Below are 15,430 nucleotides of genomic sequence, written 5' to 3'. Positions count from 1 at the left end.
CGGAGGCAGCTTCCCCTGGGCCTTTAGAACTCTCCCTGCAGCACCATCAGCAAGCCTCTGCAGGGAGTTGCATGTGTGCCAAGGACACCTTGTCATGGGCAGTCTGTGTCATGGGAACTCCCTTTGGAGAGTGATGTGAAAAGGAACCTGGGGGGAGGGAAGCTCCCCTTCTGGACCATAGACAGGCTCAGGACACTCTCCTGGAAGGTGCCAATGGACCTCACAGAGAACTATACCAGTTTAGAGCTATACCAGTGCCTGGCTTCCAGGGCCTGGACACAGCTCTGGTGACCTAGGTCTAGCCCTGAGACCAGCACCTGCTCTGCTCCTTGCTCTGGTTCTTCCACCATTCCCCAGCCTGATGGCCCATCGCTGCCTCCTTCCAACCCCAAGAGGTTCTCTTTTCTGTAGCGTTTGCTCCTATTGCTTTAGAGCTTTCAGAGACTGGGGGCCACTTTTTTCACTCCAATCTCATATCCATTCTTGTAAAAAAAAACTTTTTCAGGTCATGCTTGGCCTCATCACCACCATTCTGTTTGATAGTTATGTGGCACAGGCCACCGTGGCAGGAACAGTACCAGGCAGACTCAAAAGATCCTAGGCTGGGCTCGTTGGCTGAGTGACCTTGGGCAAGTTGCTCTCCCCATTCCCTGCTTCCCCTTCAGGGCCTCATTTCCAGATCTGTGATTATGAGGGGGTTAGTCTAGATCAGAGATCTCCAGACATTTTTGATCATGCACCCTCAGCAATAAAATAATATGGAGTATGCACCCATAATAGGCATATATTCACTTATAAATTTTATGCCTTTACTACAGTACTAAATGTTATGAAATAAACATGCAAAATTAAAAGTTAAATATGTGAAATATATATGTATATTTTATCTGCACCACACTGTTTGTGGGTTCTTGTGTTCTGACCAGGGACTGAACCCACCAAACACTGGACATTGGAGGTAGAATCTTAACCTCTGGACCACCAGGGAATTCCCTATGTAAAATTTTTAAAAATAAATTCTCCTTTACTTTATATAACAACATTTCCTCCTTTCACAATTTTATTGTTTGCTTATAATTAATAACAGTGTTGGGGAAGCAATTGAATATGTTTCATTTCTTTTTGGAATCTTGCTTTAACACTTTGAGACAGAGAGCCATTTAGGAGTCTGGTCTAGCTGGGTTTGTTTTTAATGGCTGAAGTGGTTGATCCAAGGAAAAGGATGTATCACTAGCTACATTAAATTATGGTACTCATTTTCGACCCCAACCACCAATTAAAGACTTTTGATTGAAATTAAGCTAGTTGATGCCCATCTTCCATTACGTCAGTCAGGGGCTCTTATAAGCTAATTGGAAAGCATTGCATATTGTATATCCACTTGTTAGATTTTTAACAAATGGACTGAATATCTACTCTTTACTTGGACCACCTTCAAACAGATTAGAAAAATATGTTTCTAATATTTTCAGATATGCAGACAGAAACATCTTTATAGGTGATCACAGGAGATAACAGGTTGTCAACAACAAAAGTCTCATTTTCAAAACATTCTCTTCAAAGCATAAGTTTCTTTGGAAAATCAAACACTTTCTCACTCATTGTTATAATGAGTCACCTTTCCCTTGAAGAGTCAGAAGAATTTGAGTTCATGTTTTGGTGGATATCTCTGAGGTAGCAAACTGCCAACAGCCACTTGTCCTCAGAAAAAGCTCACCAAATTTCGAACACTTACTTGTCTTTTTGTACAAGAATACATCCTCTTTAACTCTGATGACTATTTTAAGTGCACTGCCAGAAGATAACCAACAAGCCTCTTGGTGGTTCAAAATATTTTCATAGTCATTTTCCTTCTGATTATAAATCATTTTATAAGTTTTACTATATTAAAAAAAAAAAACTGATCACACCAATGCATCCCACAGCACTTGTATATATCTGGATTTGAGCTCTTGACTGCAGTAGCCTGAAGGAAATTCTGCAGGGAGTAGTTTCACGCGTATCAACATCCTTGCACCCCTACCCAGAATCCATTTTCATCAGGAAGCAGCCACTCTATCAGTGATTACACTCAGACAAATTTTCTCATAAATGATGTCTTTATTTAGGAAGTAATGCACTGTTCAGTACACATCGCCTCTTCCCTTTAGTGGCTCACAGAAATGTGGTTCCTCGTGTGTTTCATTATTGAAACAGAATCTAGGAACACCATGTTAGAAACAGCCGCATTTTCTTCAACTATTTAATACATTTTGTGAAATTTGTTCTAATGCATATTTCTGTACACCTTCAGCAAAATTTTCTCTGCATCTTCCAATAGAATCTGTGGTCATCATGTTGTGTTCATTCACTATTCTTGCTACCAGCAGGTACCACACCGACAGCCGGGTTCCCAGTCTCTACGAGACAAGGTGTGTGTGTGTCGGGGGGTGAGGGTGGGGGGGTGTGTGTAGGTGGATAATAGTCATGTGATACGGATCTAAGGAGGAATGAATTGACTTCCTGGCAATTATTCTTCCTCCCCCATCACTCCCAGTAATTCCAGAAAAAACATCCACTTCTGCTTCATTGACTATGCTAAAGCCTTTGTGTGGATCACAACAAGCTGTGGAAAATTCTTGAAGAGATGGGAATACCAGACCACCTAAGTTGCCTCCTGAGAAACCTATAAGCAGGTCAAGAAGCAACAGAACCAGACACAGAACAATGAACTGGTTCACTGGTCACCCTGTTTATTTAACTTATATGCAGAGCACATCATGCAAAATGCTGATCTGGATGAAGCACATGTGAAATCAAGATTGCCGGGGGAAATATCAATAACGTCAGATATGCAGATGACATCACCCTTCTGGCAGAAAGCAAAGAGAAACTAAAGAGCCTCTTGATGAAGGTGAAAGAGGAGAGTGAAAAACCTGGCTTAAAACTCCACATTCAAAAAACTAAGTTCATGGCATCCAGTCCCATCACTTCATGGCAAATAGGTGGGGAAACAGTGGAAACAGTGACAGACTTTATTTTCTTGGATTCCAAAATCACTGCAGATGATGATTGCAACCATGAAATTAGAAGACGCTTGTTCCTTGGAAGAAAAGCTATGACAAGCCTAGACAGCATATTGCAAAGCAGAGACATTACTTTGTTAACAAAGGTCCATCTAGTCAAAGCTATGGTTTTTCCAGTAGTCACATATGGGTGTGAGAGTTGGACTATAAAGAAGGCTGAGTGTCGAAGAACTGATGCGGGTGCTGACAGAGGAGCCTGGTGGGCTGCAGTCCATGGGGTCGCTAAGAGTCGGGTAAGACTGAGCGACTTCACTTTCACTTTTCACTTTCATGCATTGGGGAAGAAAATGGCAACCCACTCCAGTATTCTTGCCTGGAGAATCCCAGGGATGGGGGAGCCTGGTGGGCTGCTGTCTATGGGGTCGCACAGAGTCGGACACGACTGAAGTGACTTAGCAGCAGCAGCAGCAGCAGAGAAGACTCTTGAGAGTCCCTTGGACTGCAAGGAGATCCAACCAGTCCATCCTAAAGGAAATCAACCCTGAATATTCATTGGAAGGACTGATGCTGAAGCTGAAGCTCCAATACTTTGGCCACCTCATGCGAAGAACTGACTCATTAGAAAAGATCCTGATGCTGGAAAAGATTGAGGGCAGGAGGAGAAGAGGACAACAGAGATGGTTGGATAGCATCACTGACTCAATGGACTTGAGTCTGAGCAAGCTCCAGGAGATGGTGAAGGACAGGGAAGCCTGGCGTACTGCAGCTCATGAGGTCTCAAAGAGTCGGACACAGCTGAGTGGCTGAACAACAATCCACATCACTCCCAGTAAAGCCAAGAAGTAGGGGCAACCCCCAGGGAAGGGCTGGTATCTCATTCATGGGTGGATAGATGCTTAGGCAGTGAGCTTATTGATCTAAGTGCAGGAGAACAGAACTGGAGATGGGACTTCCCATTACATCTGACTGTATTCTCATTGTTTCTACCTCATAGAGAAGAACTCGCATTTTAAGTACGAGAGGTATCTGCCCTGACATTTTCTTGTTCACTTGCATTTGCATTGTAAGCATTATCTTCAATTGTGGTTTCCTTGCAGGAATCTTGTTAAGCCACCTATCCATTTGCGAGAGTTAATTTAGTTACAATTTGGCAAAGTAATCTGTAAAGCCACTTAGCTACATGGATGTGACCTAGAATACATCACTCTAGATAGCTCTTCTCAGGATCCATTTGAGGCAGGCAAACCGAGCTTTCTAGGGAGCATGGAAGTGAATGGACAGAGGAAACAGGAGCTAGTTTGGAAGACCTAGCAGCACAGCCCAGATTCACCTGGACTCTGGCCACTCCTGAAACAAATTTAAGTATACATATATGAGATTAATCCTGTCAGTTGAAAATCCTATTTACAATGCAGATTTCTCAGTGTATTGGTTTACTAAGGCTGCCATCACAAAGTATCACAACTATGTAGATTAGACAGAAATGTGTTATCTCACTTTCTGGAGGCTGGAAGCCTGAGGATCAAGGTGTCTGCAAGGCTGGTTGCTTTTGAGAGCTGGGAGGAAGAATCTTTTCCACCCCTCTCTCCTGGCTTGCAGAAGTTTCCGGCAATATTTGGCATTCCTTGGCTTCTGCCTGTGTCACCCAGATCTCGGCCTTCATCTTTATGTGATGTTCCCCCTGACTAAGTGTGTCTGTGTCCAGATTTCCCATTTTATAGAAACACCATTCATGTTAGATCTGGGGCCCACCCTAGACCTAACATGCCCTTAACTAACCACATCTGCAATGGCCATATTTCCAAATGAGGTCACGTTCTGAGCTATTCAGGGTCAGAACCTCAACATATAAAATTGGGACGAGATGCAATTCAATCCATTATTCTGGGCTGTGCCTCAGATCTTCTAAAACAGGATCTCTGAGGGCAGGCGTTACAATTCATGTGTTCAAGAAGGACCTCAGATAACCGGTATGCTCATTAAGGCTAGAGATCTACACAGTCATGGGAGAAGACTCAGAATGTCCTCTCTCCCATCTCAAGTGCATACACCAAATAGAATTAAACCATAGACTTTCATATTGTAGCTGAGTTCAAAAGAAATAAAACAGAAATGTTCATGATGAATGTCTCCAAAGTGGAAACATTAAAACCAGAGAGCAAAGCACTGGCTGAAGCCAGGGCAGCTCTGAGGAGTGATAGACAAGGTCATGGGCCCAGACAGGCTGGGGCTGGGGTCCAGTGAGGGAGCTGATACGGTGTGTGTACTATGGAACCACTCCTTTTGCAAGAAGCGTACCTTGTCAGTCAAAGGGGACTAGAAAAATCAACTAAAGGTTTGTTTCCACTAATCAAAACTTTGGAAGATGGAGAATTTGCTGTGTGAATTTGCAGAATCAAATAGCTTTCTTAGCTGAGATGCATCTAAGGAAATGGAATTTTAGTTGATGAGAAGGGAGTGATAAGGGTCAGTCTGGGACACCAGAAGCAAAGCTGGTATCTGATAAGGCCTACCAGAAATAGGATGAGATTAGAGTAGACAGAGGCTGGATTTCTGAGCAATTGTGAGCCAAGGAGTCCCACTAGGTGGGGATGGATAAGAAACACAGAGAGCAGGAGGAGGAGAGTGCCAAAGATGAATATGTTACTTTTAAATATTCCCAAGATTGTTCTGTGCCTTTAACTCTCCTTAAATCTGCCCATCCCCAAAGCCCATCCCACCTGCCCATTCCTGGGGGCTAGAGAGAGAACAGCAAGGTGGCCTTCATGAGCTGCCACTGAGCTGGTTGAGACATGGCTTAGAACCTTGTGGTGCCAGCTCAGAAGAGCCCTCTCATGAATGACCCTGGCCAGGCCCACTTTAGAGAAATCAGGGTTTCTAAAATCACATGACGCTTCCTCATTTGGGACTCAAATTTGAGAACTAGTTGGTTTAAAAATGAAAACTGCTATACAAATTATAATATCTTGTAGCAGCTGTATACCAACTTAAAATAATATCTTGTAGTAGTTGTATACCAACTTAGGACTACCATCTGTTGAGTGTTATTTATTGTGCAACTTTAGGGTTTTCCAGATGGGGTCAGTGGTAAAGAACCTAATGCCAATTCAGGAGATGTAAGAGACATGAGTTCAATCCCTGGGTCAGGAAGATCTCCCAGAGGAGGGCCTGGCAACCCACTCCAGTATTCTTGCCTGAAGAATCCCATGGACAGAGGAGCCTGGAAGGCTACAGTCCATAAAGCTGCAAAGAGTTGGCCTTGAGTGAAGCAACTGAGCACACACACATGCAACTTTAAACCTATCCTGTTTAATCCTCACAACAGACCTATTCAGTAGGCATAGTATTATCCCACCCGATCTTGTGGAGGAGAAATCTTAGGCTCTGGAGATTATGTAAAATGATCACTAGTAAACAGTGAAGCCAGGACTGAAACCTGGGTCGGTCTGACTTCTACATCAATACGTTAATAGTAGTTAAACATGGAGAGTGAATCAGGAAAAATAGTTATCCCATTTTTAATATTATGGGGGGGGTGTTTTCCAAATTTTACATGTAAATTAATAAACATTTAAAAAAGAAAAACAACCAAAAAATGAGCCTTTGGAAAGTACCTGCAGGAGAAGGCAACAGTGGGGAGAGTGATGTTAAGTGTGGTTCTTCATCCTAGGTACCCTCGATCATGTCCATGATCCTGGCTCATTGACTTCACATCTCCTCCAGTATTTAGGTTGTTGCTCTTGCTTTCCAGGACACTGTGCTTCTAATGGATTAATGAGGCCCTGGGAGCCATGAACCTGACAAGCCTCCTGCCTCTTTCTCCCCCTCCCCACCTACAGGTCAACCCTTTCAGAGACCGAATCTGCAGAGTGTTCTCCCACAACAATGTGTTCTCCTTTGAGGATGTGCTGGGCATGGCGTCTGTGTTCAGCGAGCAGGCCTGCCCCAGCCTCAAGATAGAGTACGCCTTCCGCATCTATGGTGGGTGCTGTGGGGACTGCGTGGTGGGGCAAGGGCCACAGAGTAAACACCACGTCTGGAAGCCATCAGCATCAGTGCATTGGTCTGAGGCTGGTCGTTGGGGATTACTTGAGTATGAGGGGTATTATACTTCTCAAGTACTGTAGACCTTTGCTTTTTTTCTTAATGGTTGAGAAGTCCAGCTCTAATGGATTGATGACTTCCCTTCCATGTCACCAGAGAGAGGCAAATGGAGTCACTGGTGCTGATATTCCATATAGCAGCAAGGGCAGGCCAGAAAGAGAAAGAGAGGACTGTATATGGGCATGAGGGGGTTATGCTTGTTCTGTAAAAGTTAAGAGATTTAAACACTGAAACTAGCTCAGCCACTAAATAGCTGAGAAATCTTGGGCAAATAGGTTTACTTTTTAGAGCCTCGGTTTCCTCATCTTAAAAATGAGCAAGTCGAGAGAGATCATCTCTGAGGTCCCATGACACGTTATGCCTCTGATCTTGTCAGGGAGCCACAAAGCTCTGCTAAAATTCTACTTTTCAGCCTCATGGACCCCTAGCACATCTGGGGCCCTGGAAATCCTCAAAAGGAACCAAAAGGAAAGAAACAAAGCCTTCAAACAGATCACATGCAAGGCTTCAAGCTCATCTTGACAACCCCTTGGGCCAAAGGACTTGTACATTTAGGCTTGTATAATTTGTCGTCTCGCCTGTCTTCCTTTTCTACCGGCTCCTCCCACCCAGTCCCCACATGGTGGACGCCAACCCTCTTATTCCTGCCTCAGCCAAGTGGGCTTGGATAGAATGGAGTGAAGGGGATTTAAGCCAGAGGGACCTATGAAGTCTCAGTGTCTCATCTATCATGTAAAAGGGGCTTAATGATATTTTTGTATTTGATATGTCTTCAGGCTTAGTATCCAGTAAACACATATGAAATCATGTTTCCCTACAGAGAAAACCTGAGTAAGCTCCTATCATACTGTCGAATCAGCCAAAAGCAACTATAAACTCTAAACAAAATGTAAAAATCAACTACCTCAAGGCACTGCATAGCCATGGAAAGCATAGATTTAACACGTGAAAAAAAGAAATGGTACTGAACAGCTCTCCACCCCCCTCCCCTAACTTTTAGTTTTGTACTTTTCCAGGCTGAAGTTGAGCTTCAATAAGTGGCGTCATACAGGACTAATAGAAACCCTGATCTCTTTCTGACTTCAAAAATCAGAGAGTTTGGGACACCTTTCCCCTCAAAAGTGAAAAGAAGGGAGAGTCCATGAAAGAAATTCTGCTGCTGCTGCTGCTAAATCGCTTCAGTCGTGTCCGACTCTGTGCGACCCCATAGACGGCAGCCCACCAGGCTCCCCCGTCCCTGGGATTCTCCAGGCAAGAACACTGGAGTGGGTTGCCATTTCCTTCTCCAGTGCATTAAAGAGAAAAGTGAAAGTGAAGTCGCTCAGTCATGCCCGACTCAGCGACCCCATGGACTGCAGCCTACCAGGCTCCTTCGTCCATGGGATTTTCCAGGCAAGAGTACTGGAGTGGGTTGCCATTGCCTTCTCCATGAAAGAAAGTCAGAAGGAGCCAAATCTCATTCTGACCTCTAAACCATATATACCAGGATGAACTTAAAGCAGCTCAGGTAAGGAAGAAAGAACTGAATGGAGAGTTGAGCTGCCACTGCATTTTACAAGGTCCCTGAGTGATAGGGATTGCCCACTAGAATAGAAAATTCATCACTCTTTGGAAGAATAGAACAGAATCCACAGTTTCTACATAAAACATTTATAATGACTAAGATACAATAAAATTATTCAGTATTTAGCATTTTTTAAATGAAAAATGATACATTCCCAAGAGTGAGGACTGACTCTGATATGAGCCAGATGTTGGAATTAGCTGATAAGTATCTTCCAACAGTTATTATAATCATTCCCAATGATATAAAAGAAAATGGGTTCCTAATGAATGAAAGGATAGAAATTCTCACTAGAAAAATAGAAACTATAAGGATCAAATGGAAAATACAGAACTCAAAAATAAAATATCTGAAATAAAAATCTACCATTTGGGCTTAGCAGGAGACTCAAGGCCACTCCAGTGTTCTTGCCTGGAGAATCCCAGGGACGGTGGAGCCTGGTGGGCTGCCGCCAATGGGGTTGTACAGAGTCGGACACGGCTGAAGTGACTTAGCAGCAGCAGCAGCAGCAGCAGAAGAAGAATCAAGATGAGAGGAAAGAGTCTGTAAACCTGAAGACTGATCAATAGAATATAACCTAATCTGAAGAACAGAGAAGAAAAATATGATGAGAAAAAAGAATCAGACCCTGAGGGACATGAAGGGCAATAGGAAGGCTAACAAATAGCCAGCTGACATCTCAGGAGAGGAAAGAACAAGCAGGGCAGAAAGGACATCTGCAGAAATAACGGCCTCAAATGTCCTAAATGTGATATGAGACACAAATTTGCAGTGAACATTAAGCAGGGTAGGTACAAATGAAATCACAGACCCAAATTCAGTTGGCTTAATAGTCCATTCAGTATTATTCCTCCTTCCTTACCCCAAGTATTGCTGGGAGTCCCCAGGGATTTCCAAGCTATCCACAGCATTCTAGTTCATGAGCGCTGACACTTTCTGTCGGGCCTTCCACCGCAGAGCACTTGCTGAGCTATCTCTAGCCTCTTCCATCTCCTGTGAGTACTCTTCAGGATGGGCCAGCACTTCTGGGTGGAAAATGCTGACCCAGACTAGGTGCTCTTGTCTTACCTGTGCAAGTAACATGAAGTTACCTGTGTAAAAGGCAACCGAGGAAGAGCAGCAGTGTATTAGTTTTCCACTGCTGTGTAAGAAGTCACCACAAACGTAATGGCTTTAGATGAAACATACTTAGAATCTCACAATTTCTGTGGGTGAGGAGTCTGGGCACAGCTTGGTCGGGTCCTCAGCTTAGGGTTTCACAAGATTGCAATCAAGGTTTTGGCTGGGCTGCAATCTCACCTGAAGAATGATTGACAGGGGAGGAACCCACTTACAAGTTCACTCCAGTTTTTGGCAGAATTCATGGACATGACTGAGCGACTGAACAGCAACAATAGAACTTAGAGCCCTGGCCTTTTGCTGGCTACCGCCTGCATCCTGCCCTCAGTTTCCAGAGGGTGGTCTATGCTCCTAGTCACATGGGCCTCCCAACGTGGCTAGTTGCTTCTTCCAAGACAGCTAGGGAGTCTCTTGGGCCAGACTGCTGGCAGTATAACATATATTATAGACGTCTCATCTGTTGCCAAATCCTGCTGCTTAGATGTAAGTCCCCACACACACTAGATGGGCGAGTCGATTAGACAAAAGCATGAACACCAAGAAGAGCAGATCATGAAGGAGGGAAGGCACTAGAGTTTGTCCACCATAAGCAGCGTGGAATCCATGGCAGAAGTGAAGCAGGTTTCCCGAGGGCCTCAAATGCAGCTGGAAAGTGCTCAGGAAACCAGGGAGCTCCTTTCTCCTTTTCTCTCTGTCCCTGCCTAGTCTCTTATCTCTGTTTCTCTCTGCGCACCTTCTCCTTCTGCAGATCCAATTTTTATGCGTCTGTGCCTATGGACCAAAGATGACTACCCCAGCCTTCACATGACCTATGGGCTTCACTCTGACTGACGGGCCACAAGCATCTCTGTCTCTCATTTCCGTTTTCTCAGGAGATGCTTACTGGCTCCGCGAAACCAGAGATCCAGCTGCCCTTGGGTTAGGTGACCAAGCTTGTCCAGTCATCCACCACCAAGAAGAAGCAGAGTCACATAAATAAACGTGGCTTCTGAGGCCAAACACTGGGAGCTGAGATGCTGCTCAGAGATGGCAGTGTAGGCTGGGGAGATGTTCCAAAAGATATCTGTCTCAGCTGTGTTTCCATTGTTTCTAGAGCTAAACAAACAAAACCACCAAAACTTCAGGGAGCTAGATGAGTTCCCTCAAGACATAGGAGCTCAAACATCTTCAGCTCAAGAATGGGGGGAAGGTCCTCCCTCCTGAGAGGTCAGGCAGGGTCCTCAGGTCACATCAAGAAGCAGACAACTCCAGTCCCCTACACTGTCCTTGTATCTTCTCCCCCTGCCCACCTCCAGGGGCCCCTTGAACAGTTTCCTTCCTTTCTGAGCTCCAGTGCAAAAGCAAAAAGCACAGAGGCTTCATGCAAATCAGTGGTGCAAATAGATGCCTAGGGATTCATAAACTCCAAGGCTTCATCAGTTAGACTCAGGCAAATCTGAATTCTCTTCTGGCTCAGAAGATTTGCTGCCTTACAGAGCTGTCAGCAGGACTGAAGACAGGACGTGTGAATCTCTGAGCCTGGTGCCTGGCCCGTGATGGCTGCTGTATAACTTGAGGTGGTAGTGGTAGGAATGAAGGAAGAAGAGGAGGACTAAAAAGAAGGGAAAGAAAAGGAGAAAGAAAAGAGAAGAGAGGATGACGATGTGATGGCCCCAGCAACCGTCCTTAGCCAGTCTGAAGACCTAACTCAGTGTTCTAACCCCTCATTACACCAACTGTGGCCTAGATACCAGCAGCAGCATCATTGCCAGAGAGCTTGCTCGAAGTGTAGACTCTCAGGCCTCAGTGTCCACTTACCGAATCAGAATCTACCTTTGAACAAGACTCCCAGATGATTCCTCTGCGCCTGAAAGTTTCAGAAGCATGGCTCTAACCCACTGATTTTCCAATGTGGCCAATACTGGAATCGCTGTTGTTCAGTTGATGAGTCATGTCCAACTCTCTGTGATCTACAAAGAGTAGATCTCTGTGGACTACAGCATGGACGACATTGGAATTACCCGGGGAGTTTTCAAGACCTACACTTGGGCCCCATCTGCAGAAACTTGATGTGATGGCATTGGGTATGCCCTGGTTGATATGCTTTTTGAAAGCTCCCTGCAGGATTCTAAAAAAAAAAAAGGTAAAAAAAAGTGCTGAAGAGTTACTACTGCTCTGACCTACTATATCAGTTAGGACTGCATTCAGTTACTTGTAAGAGCATCCTTGTTTGAAAAAAAAAGAAATCCTGGATTCAGGCAGTCCAGAGCTGAGGTAATGGCTCCAGGAGGCAATCAAGGGCCCTGGATCCTTCAAGCCTCCTAGTCTCCCATCTTTAATGGGACTGCCGTCCTCAGAGTCTCAAGATATATTCTGTGCCTACAGGTATCTCGTCATCCCAGTCAGGGAGAAAAGGAGATGGGAGAGGGGATAAGGACAAAATGGACATTGAAACACACAGATGACATCTACTCTTCTTTAACAAACTTTCTTGGAAGCTCCACCCAGCAAACTTTGGCTATAACTTCATTGGCCAGAACTGTTACATGGTCACACATAGCCCCAAGGGGGACTGGGAGGCTGTGTATTTTAAGCTGGACATAAACAAGAATTGCAGTTCTGTTAGGAAGAAGGAAAGGGCGAATGGCTGTCGCTCAAGTCCAGCCAGCCAGCCACACCTACCCAGGACATACCTCCTGGCCTCCAGTCTCTGCTCTGAGGGACCGTCCTGGCCTCCACCTGATCCATCCTCTTCTCTCAGCATCTCTGGGGAGACTTTCTACCTGTCAGAGACCAGCATCCCAGCACTGCTCTTCTGCTTGGGTCAGCACGCTCCCACCAGCTGTGAATTACCCTCAGACAGCTGCCATGGCACCAGTGGCTGATCTTCCAGAGGTCCTGCTGGCCCAGCTCCCATATGCAGAGACTGCAGCAAAGCAACATGGCTTTGATCTGACATGGGGATGCTAGTGGCTGGGAGTGGTGAGGGAGGCAACCTCAGTTCCCGTGGGAAGAGTGGTGAAGGCCTGCCTTACCTCACTCACGCAAATAAGCTAATCTTGTGAAAGTACTTTGTAAATTGCGAGAAGTAACATGACAGATCGAGATGATGACGGTCAGAGAATTTGGGGGACCCCTGAAGGCTGAGCCCACCAACTCGCTCATCTCCCTCATTGCTGGGAAACAGCAAGAAGAGCCCTCCTCTCTCCCCAAAGTGGCCAAGAACATGGGACATGAGGCTTCTGAGGCCACATGGGCTGCCGGGTAGCCCAGAGCTCCCAGCCCTCAGCCCTTACCCAGGCAGTTCTGCCCTGGCATCCCCAAAGGAGGGGAGCTGTCCAGGGCTACACTTTACTCCAGCAAATTATTCTGTTTTCAGATGGCTTGGCATCAAAGCCATGTTGCTTTGCCGCAGTCTCTGCATACGGGAGCTGGGCCAGCAGGACCTCTGGAAACACTGTCGGGGGTGGGGTGGGGGGAAGGGTCTCAGGAGAGGCTGCAGGGCTTCTTGCCCGCAGCGCAAGGTCACTGCAGAGCCCCACTCCCTCCGGTCTGGACGCTGGCCCCTCCCAAGCCCCTCTGCCTCTCTCCCACTGGCTCTGATCCATCGCCCGTGGTGTGTCACAGCAAAGCCATGTGGGGCATGCTTAGATGAACATCATGAGCTTTAGCGTCCAGTCCCTGTGGCTGATTACCATTCAGCCAGGGGAGAGCCACCTGCCTGAGTGAGGTGCTCAACTGGACTTTTATGTCCACACTCTTCCTTGGAGAACAGAGACCAAGGTCTTGGCTCCACCCCCGAAGGGTCCCCGTGACACCAGCAAACTCATTCCTCCACTCTGGGCCCAAGTTAGCTCTAGCTGTCATTCTTCAATGTGGGATATTACACAGTTCCTAAGGTTTGCGGGTTTCATATTCAACGGTCATCACGAGATCTAGAATTGAACCTGCCTTCTGTTGCTACAACTCCCCACCCTTAGGCCTGCCTAGGTCCCCCCGAGTATCACCTTCTAGGCCCACCTGGCAGAGCTGGGCTACTCGGGGCATCCCAGAGGCTGGTGGGAGCCTGCAGGTTCCAGCCGGTGCCCTGGCCCCAGGACTCCCTTTGAGGCCCCACCTCCTCTTGGCAGATTTTAATGAGAACGGCTTCATTGATGAGGAGGACTTGCAGAGGATCATCCTCCGGCTGCTCAACAGTGACGACATGTCAGAAGACCTGCTGACCGACCTCACCAGCCATGTGTGTGCCCAGGGCTGCGGGGCGGGGGGTGGGTCCGGCCACCACTGGAAGCCTCTTGATGGCAGGTGAATGAGGGGGTCTGGGGGATGCACACTTGCTAGAAACAACTACCCCCAGTTTCTGTCCTGCCTCCAGGATCATGCCTCCCTTCCTGGGTCCCCAGAGCAGTAGCCCAAGCGCCCCATCCAAGGGGCCTTCCCACCAACACTGCAGTCACTGCAGGCAGGTGGGCCAACAGCAGCGCAGCCTCAGATGGACACATCACAACGTCCCCTTGCCCACACTATAACAGCACCACACAATGCCCAGATGTCCCCAAGTGGCCATCCAGAGGACACGAAGGCAGCCCTGGGCCCATCTGTCCTAAGACTATGAGAACTCTCTGGTCTGGATGGGAACTAGGAGCAAAGATAAAACCATGGGGGCGCCCAGCTGCATCCCACCCTGACTGCACGTTGCAGAGCAGCGCCCCTGCCTGTGACTGGGGACAGGAGCGGGTGGGGGTGTCACCCTGTCCACCACCCCCACACCCGTTCTCACTGCCAAGTTTGTGCTGGAAACACCAAGAGGACTCTTGCCCACAATGAGATCAGCCCACAAGGTCCCAGACAGCAGTGCACACAACCTCATCTCTCTGCACCTCTGTGTCCTTGTCTGGGGCAGGACGGGGGTGGGAGTGGAGGCAGGGAGCGGAGAACCTGCCCCCAGGGGACTCTAGGGTTGCTAAGCACCGGGCAGAGAGCCTGGCTTGTGGTAACACTCAGCATGTGGTCCCTGCCCCCGACCACTGCACCCCCATCTCACTTTCTGATTCTCTACATTCTGGCTCCTTTTGCACCCCTGTCCAGGTCCTGAATGAGTCGGATCTGGACAACGACAATATGCTGTCTTTCTCAGAGTTTGAACACGCAATGGCCAAATCTCCAGATTTCATGAAGTAAGGTGTTCTGGAGTAGGGGGATGCCCAGCCTAGTGGGTGGGACAGGAAGATTCCCCGCCCCCAGTCTCCCTGAGCCAGCAGAGCACCTCAGTCTTCCCAATGAGGTCATGAGTTTCCAGGGCACTTTGCAGATTCTTTCAGAATCAGCAATCCTGGAACTTCTGAGAAATGAGGTAACCTGGAAAGAGACAGGGCGTGGGGTTTCAAAACGCAAAGGGGAGATTGCAGTTCAGGCATTGCAAGCGACGCGGATGGTCCAGACTTCAGGTACTGTCCCTCTCCAGACAACGCAAAGTCTGCTGGGCTGCAGGACTGACCTGGGGAGTCGCCTTTGCCACTGTTAGTCCTGCTCCCCTCCCCCTACAACTTCCAGTGGCCACCTGGAGCTGGGGACTGGCACCGAAGCCGGGTGGGGGCGGGGCAGACAGTGAATATGCCCGTGATGGAGCTCAGAGAACTCAGGTGAAAAGGGGCCGTAA

The 15,430-nt window shown here is 47.1% G+C and overlaps 1 protein-coding gene across 1 annotated transcript in view; it reads left to right on the top strand.

The window, feature by feature from the left end:
* CIB4 (calcium and integrin binding family member 4) overlaps window positions 1–15,430 on the top strand; it is a 52,981-nt gene that overhangs the window by 36,600 nt on the left and 951 nt on the right. The window contains exons 4-6 of the mRNA XM_068986651.1: window positions 6,845–6,986; window positions 13,902–14,011; window positions 14,860–14,948. Of these exons, the coding sequence (XP_068842752.1) occupies window positions 6,845–6,986; window positions 13,902–14,011; window positions 14,860–14,948 (341 nt within the window). The remainder of the gene's footprint in view (window positions 1–6,844; window positions 6,987–13,901; window positions 14,012–14,859; window positions 14,949–15,430) is intronic.

The sequence above is a fragment of the Capricornis sumatraensis genome, chromosome 1 (assembly GCF_032405125.1).
Source record: "Capricornis sumatraensis isolate serow.1 chromosome 1, serow.2, whole genome shotgun sequence".
NCBI lineage: Eukaryota > Metazoa > Chordata > Mammalia > Artiodactyla > Bovidae > Capricornis > Capricornis sumatraensis.
Note: the sequence above shows the minus strand (reverse complement) of the source record. Positions and strands in the feature narration are given on the sequence as shown.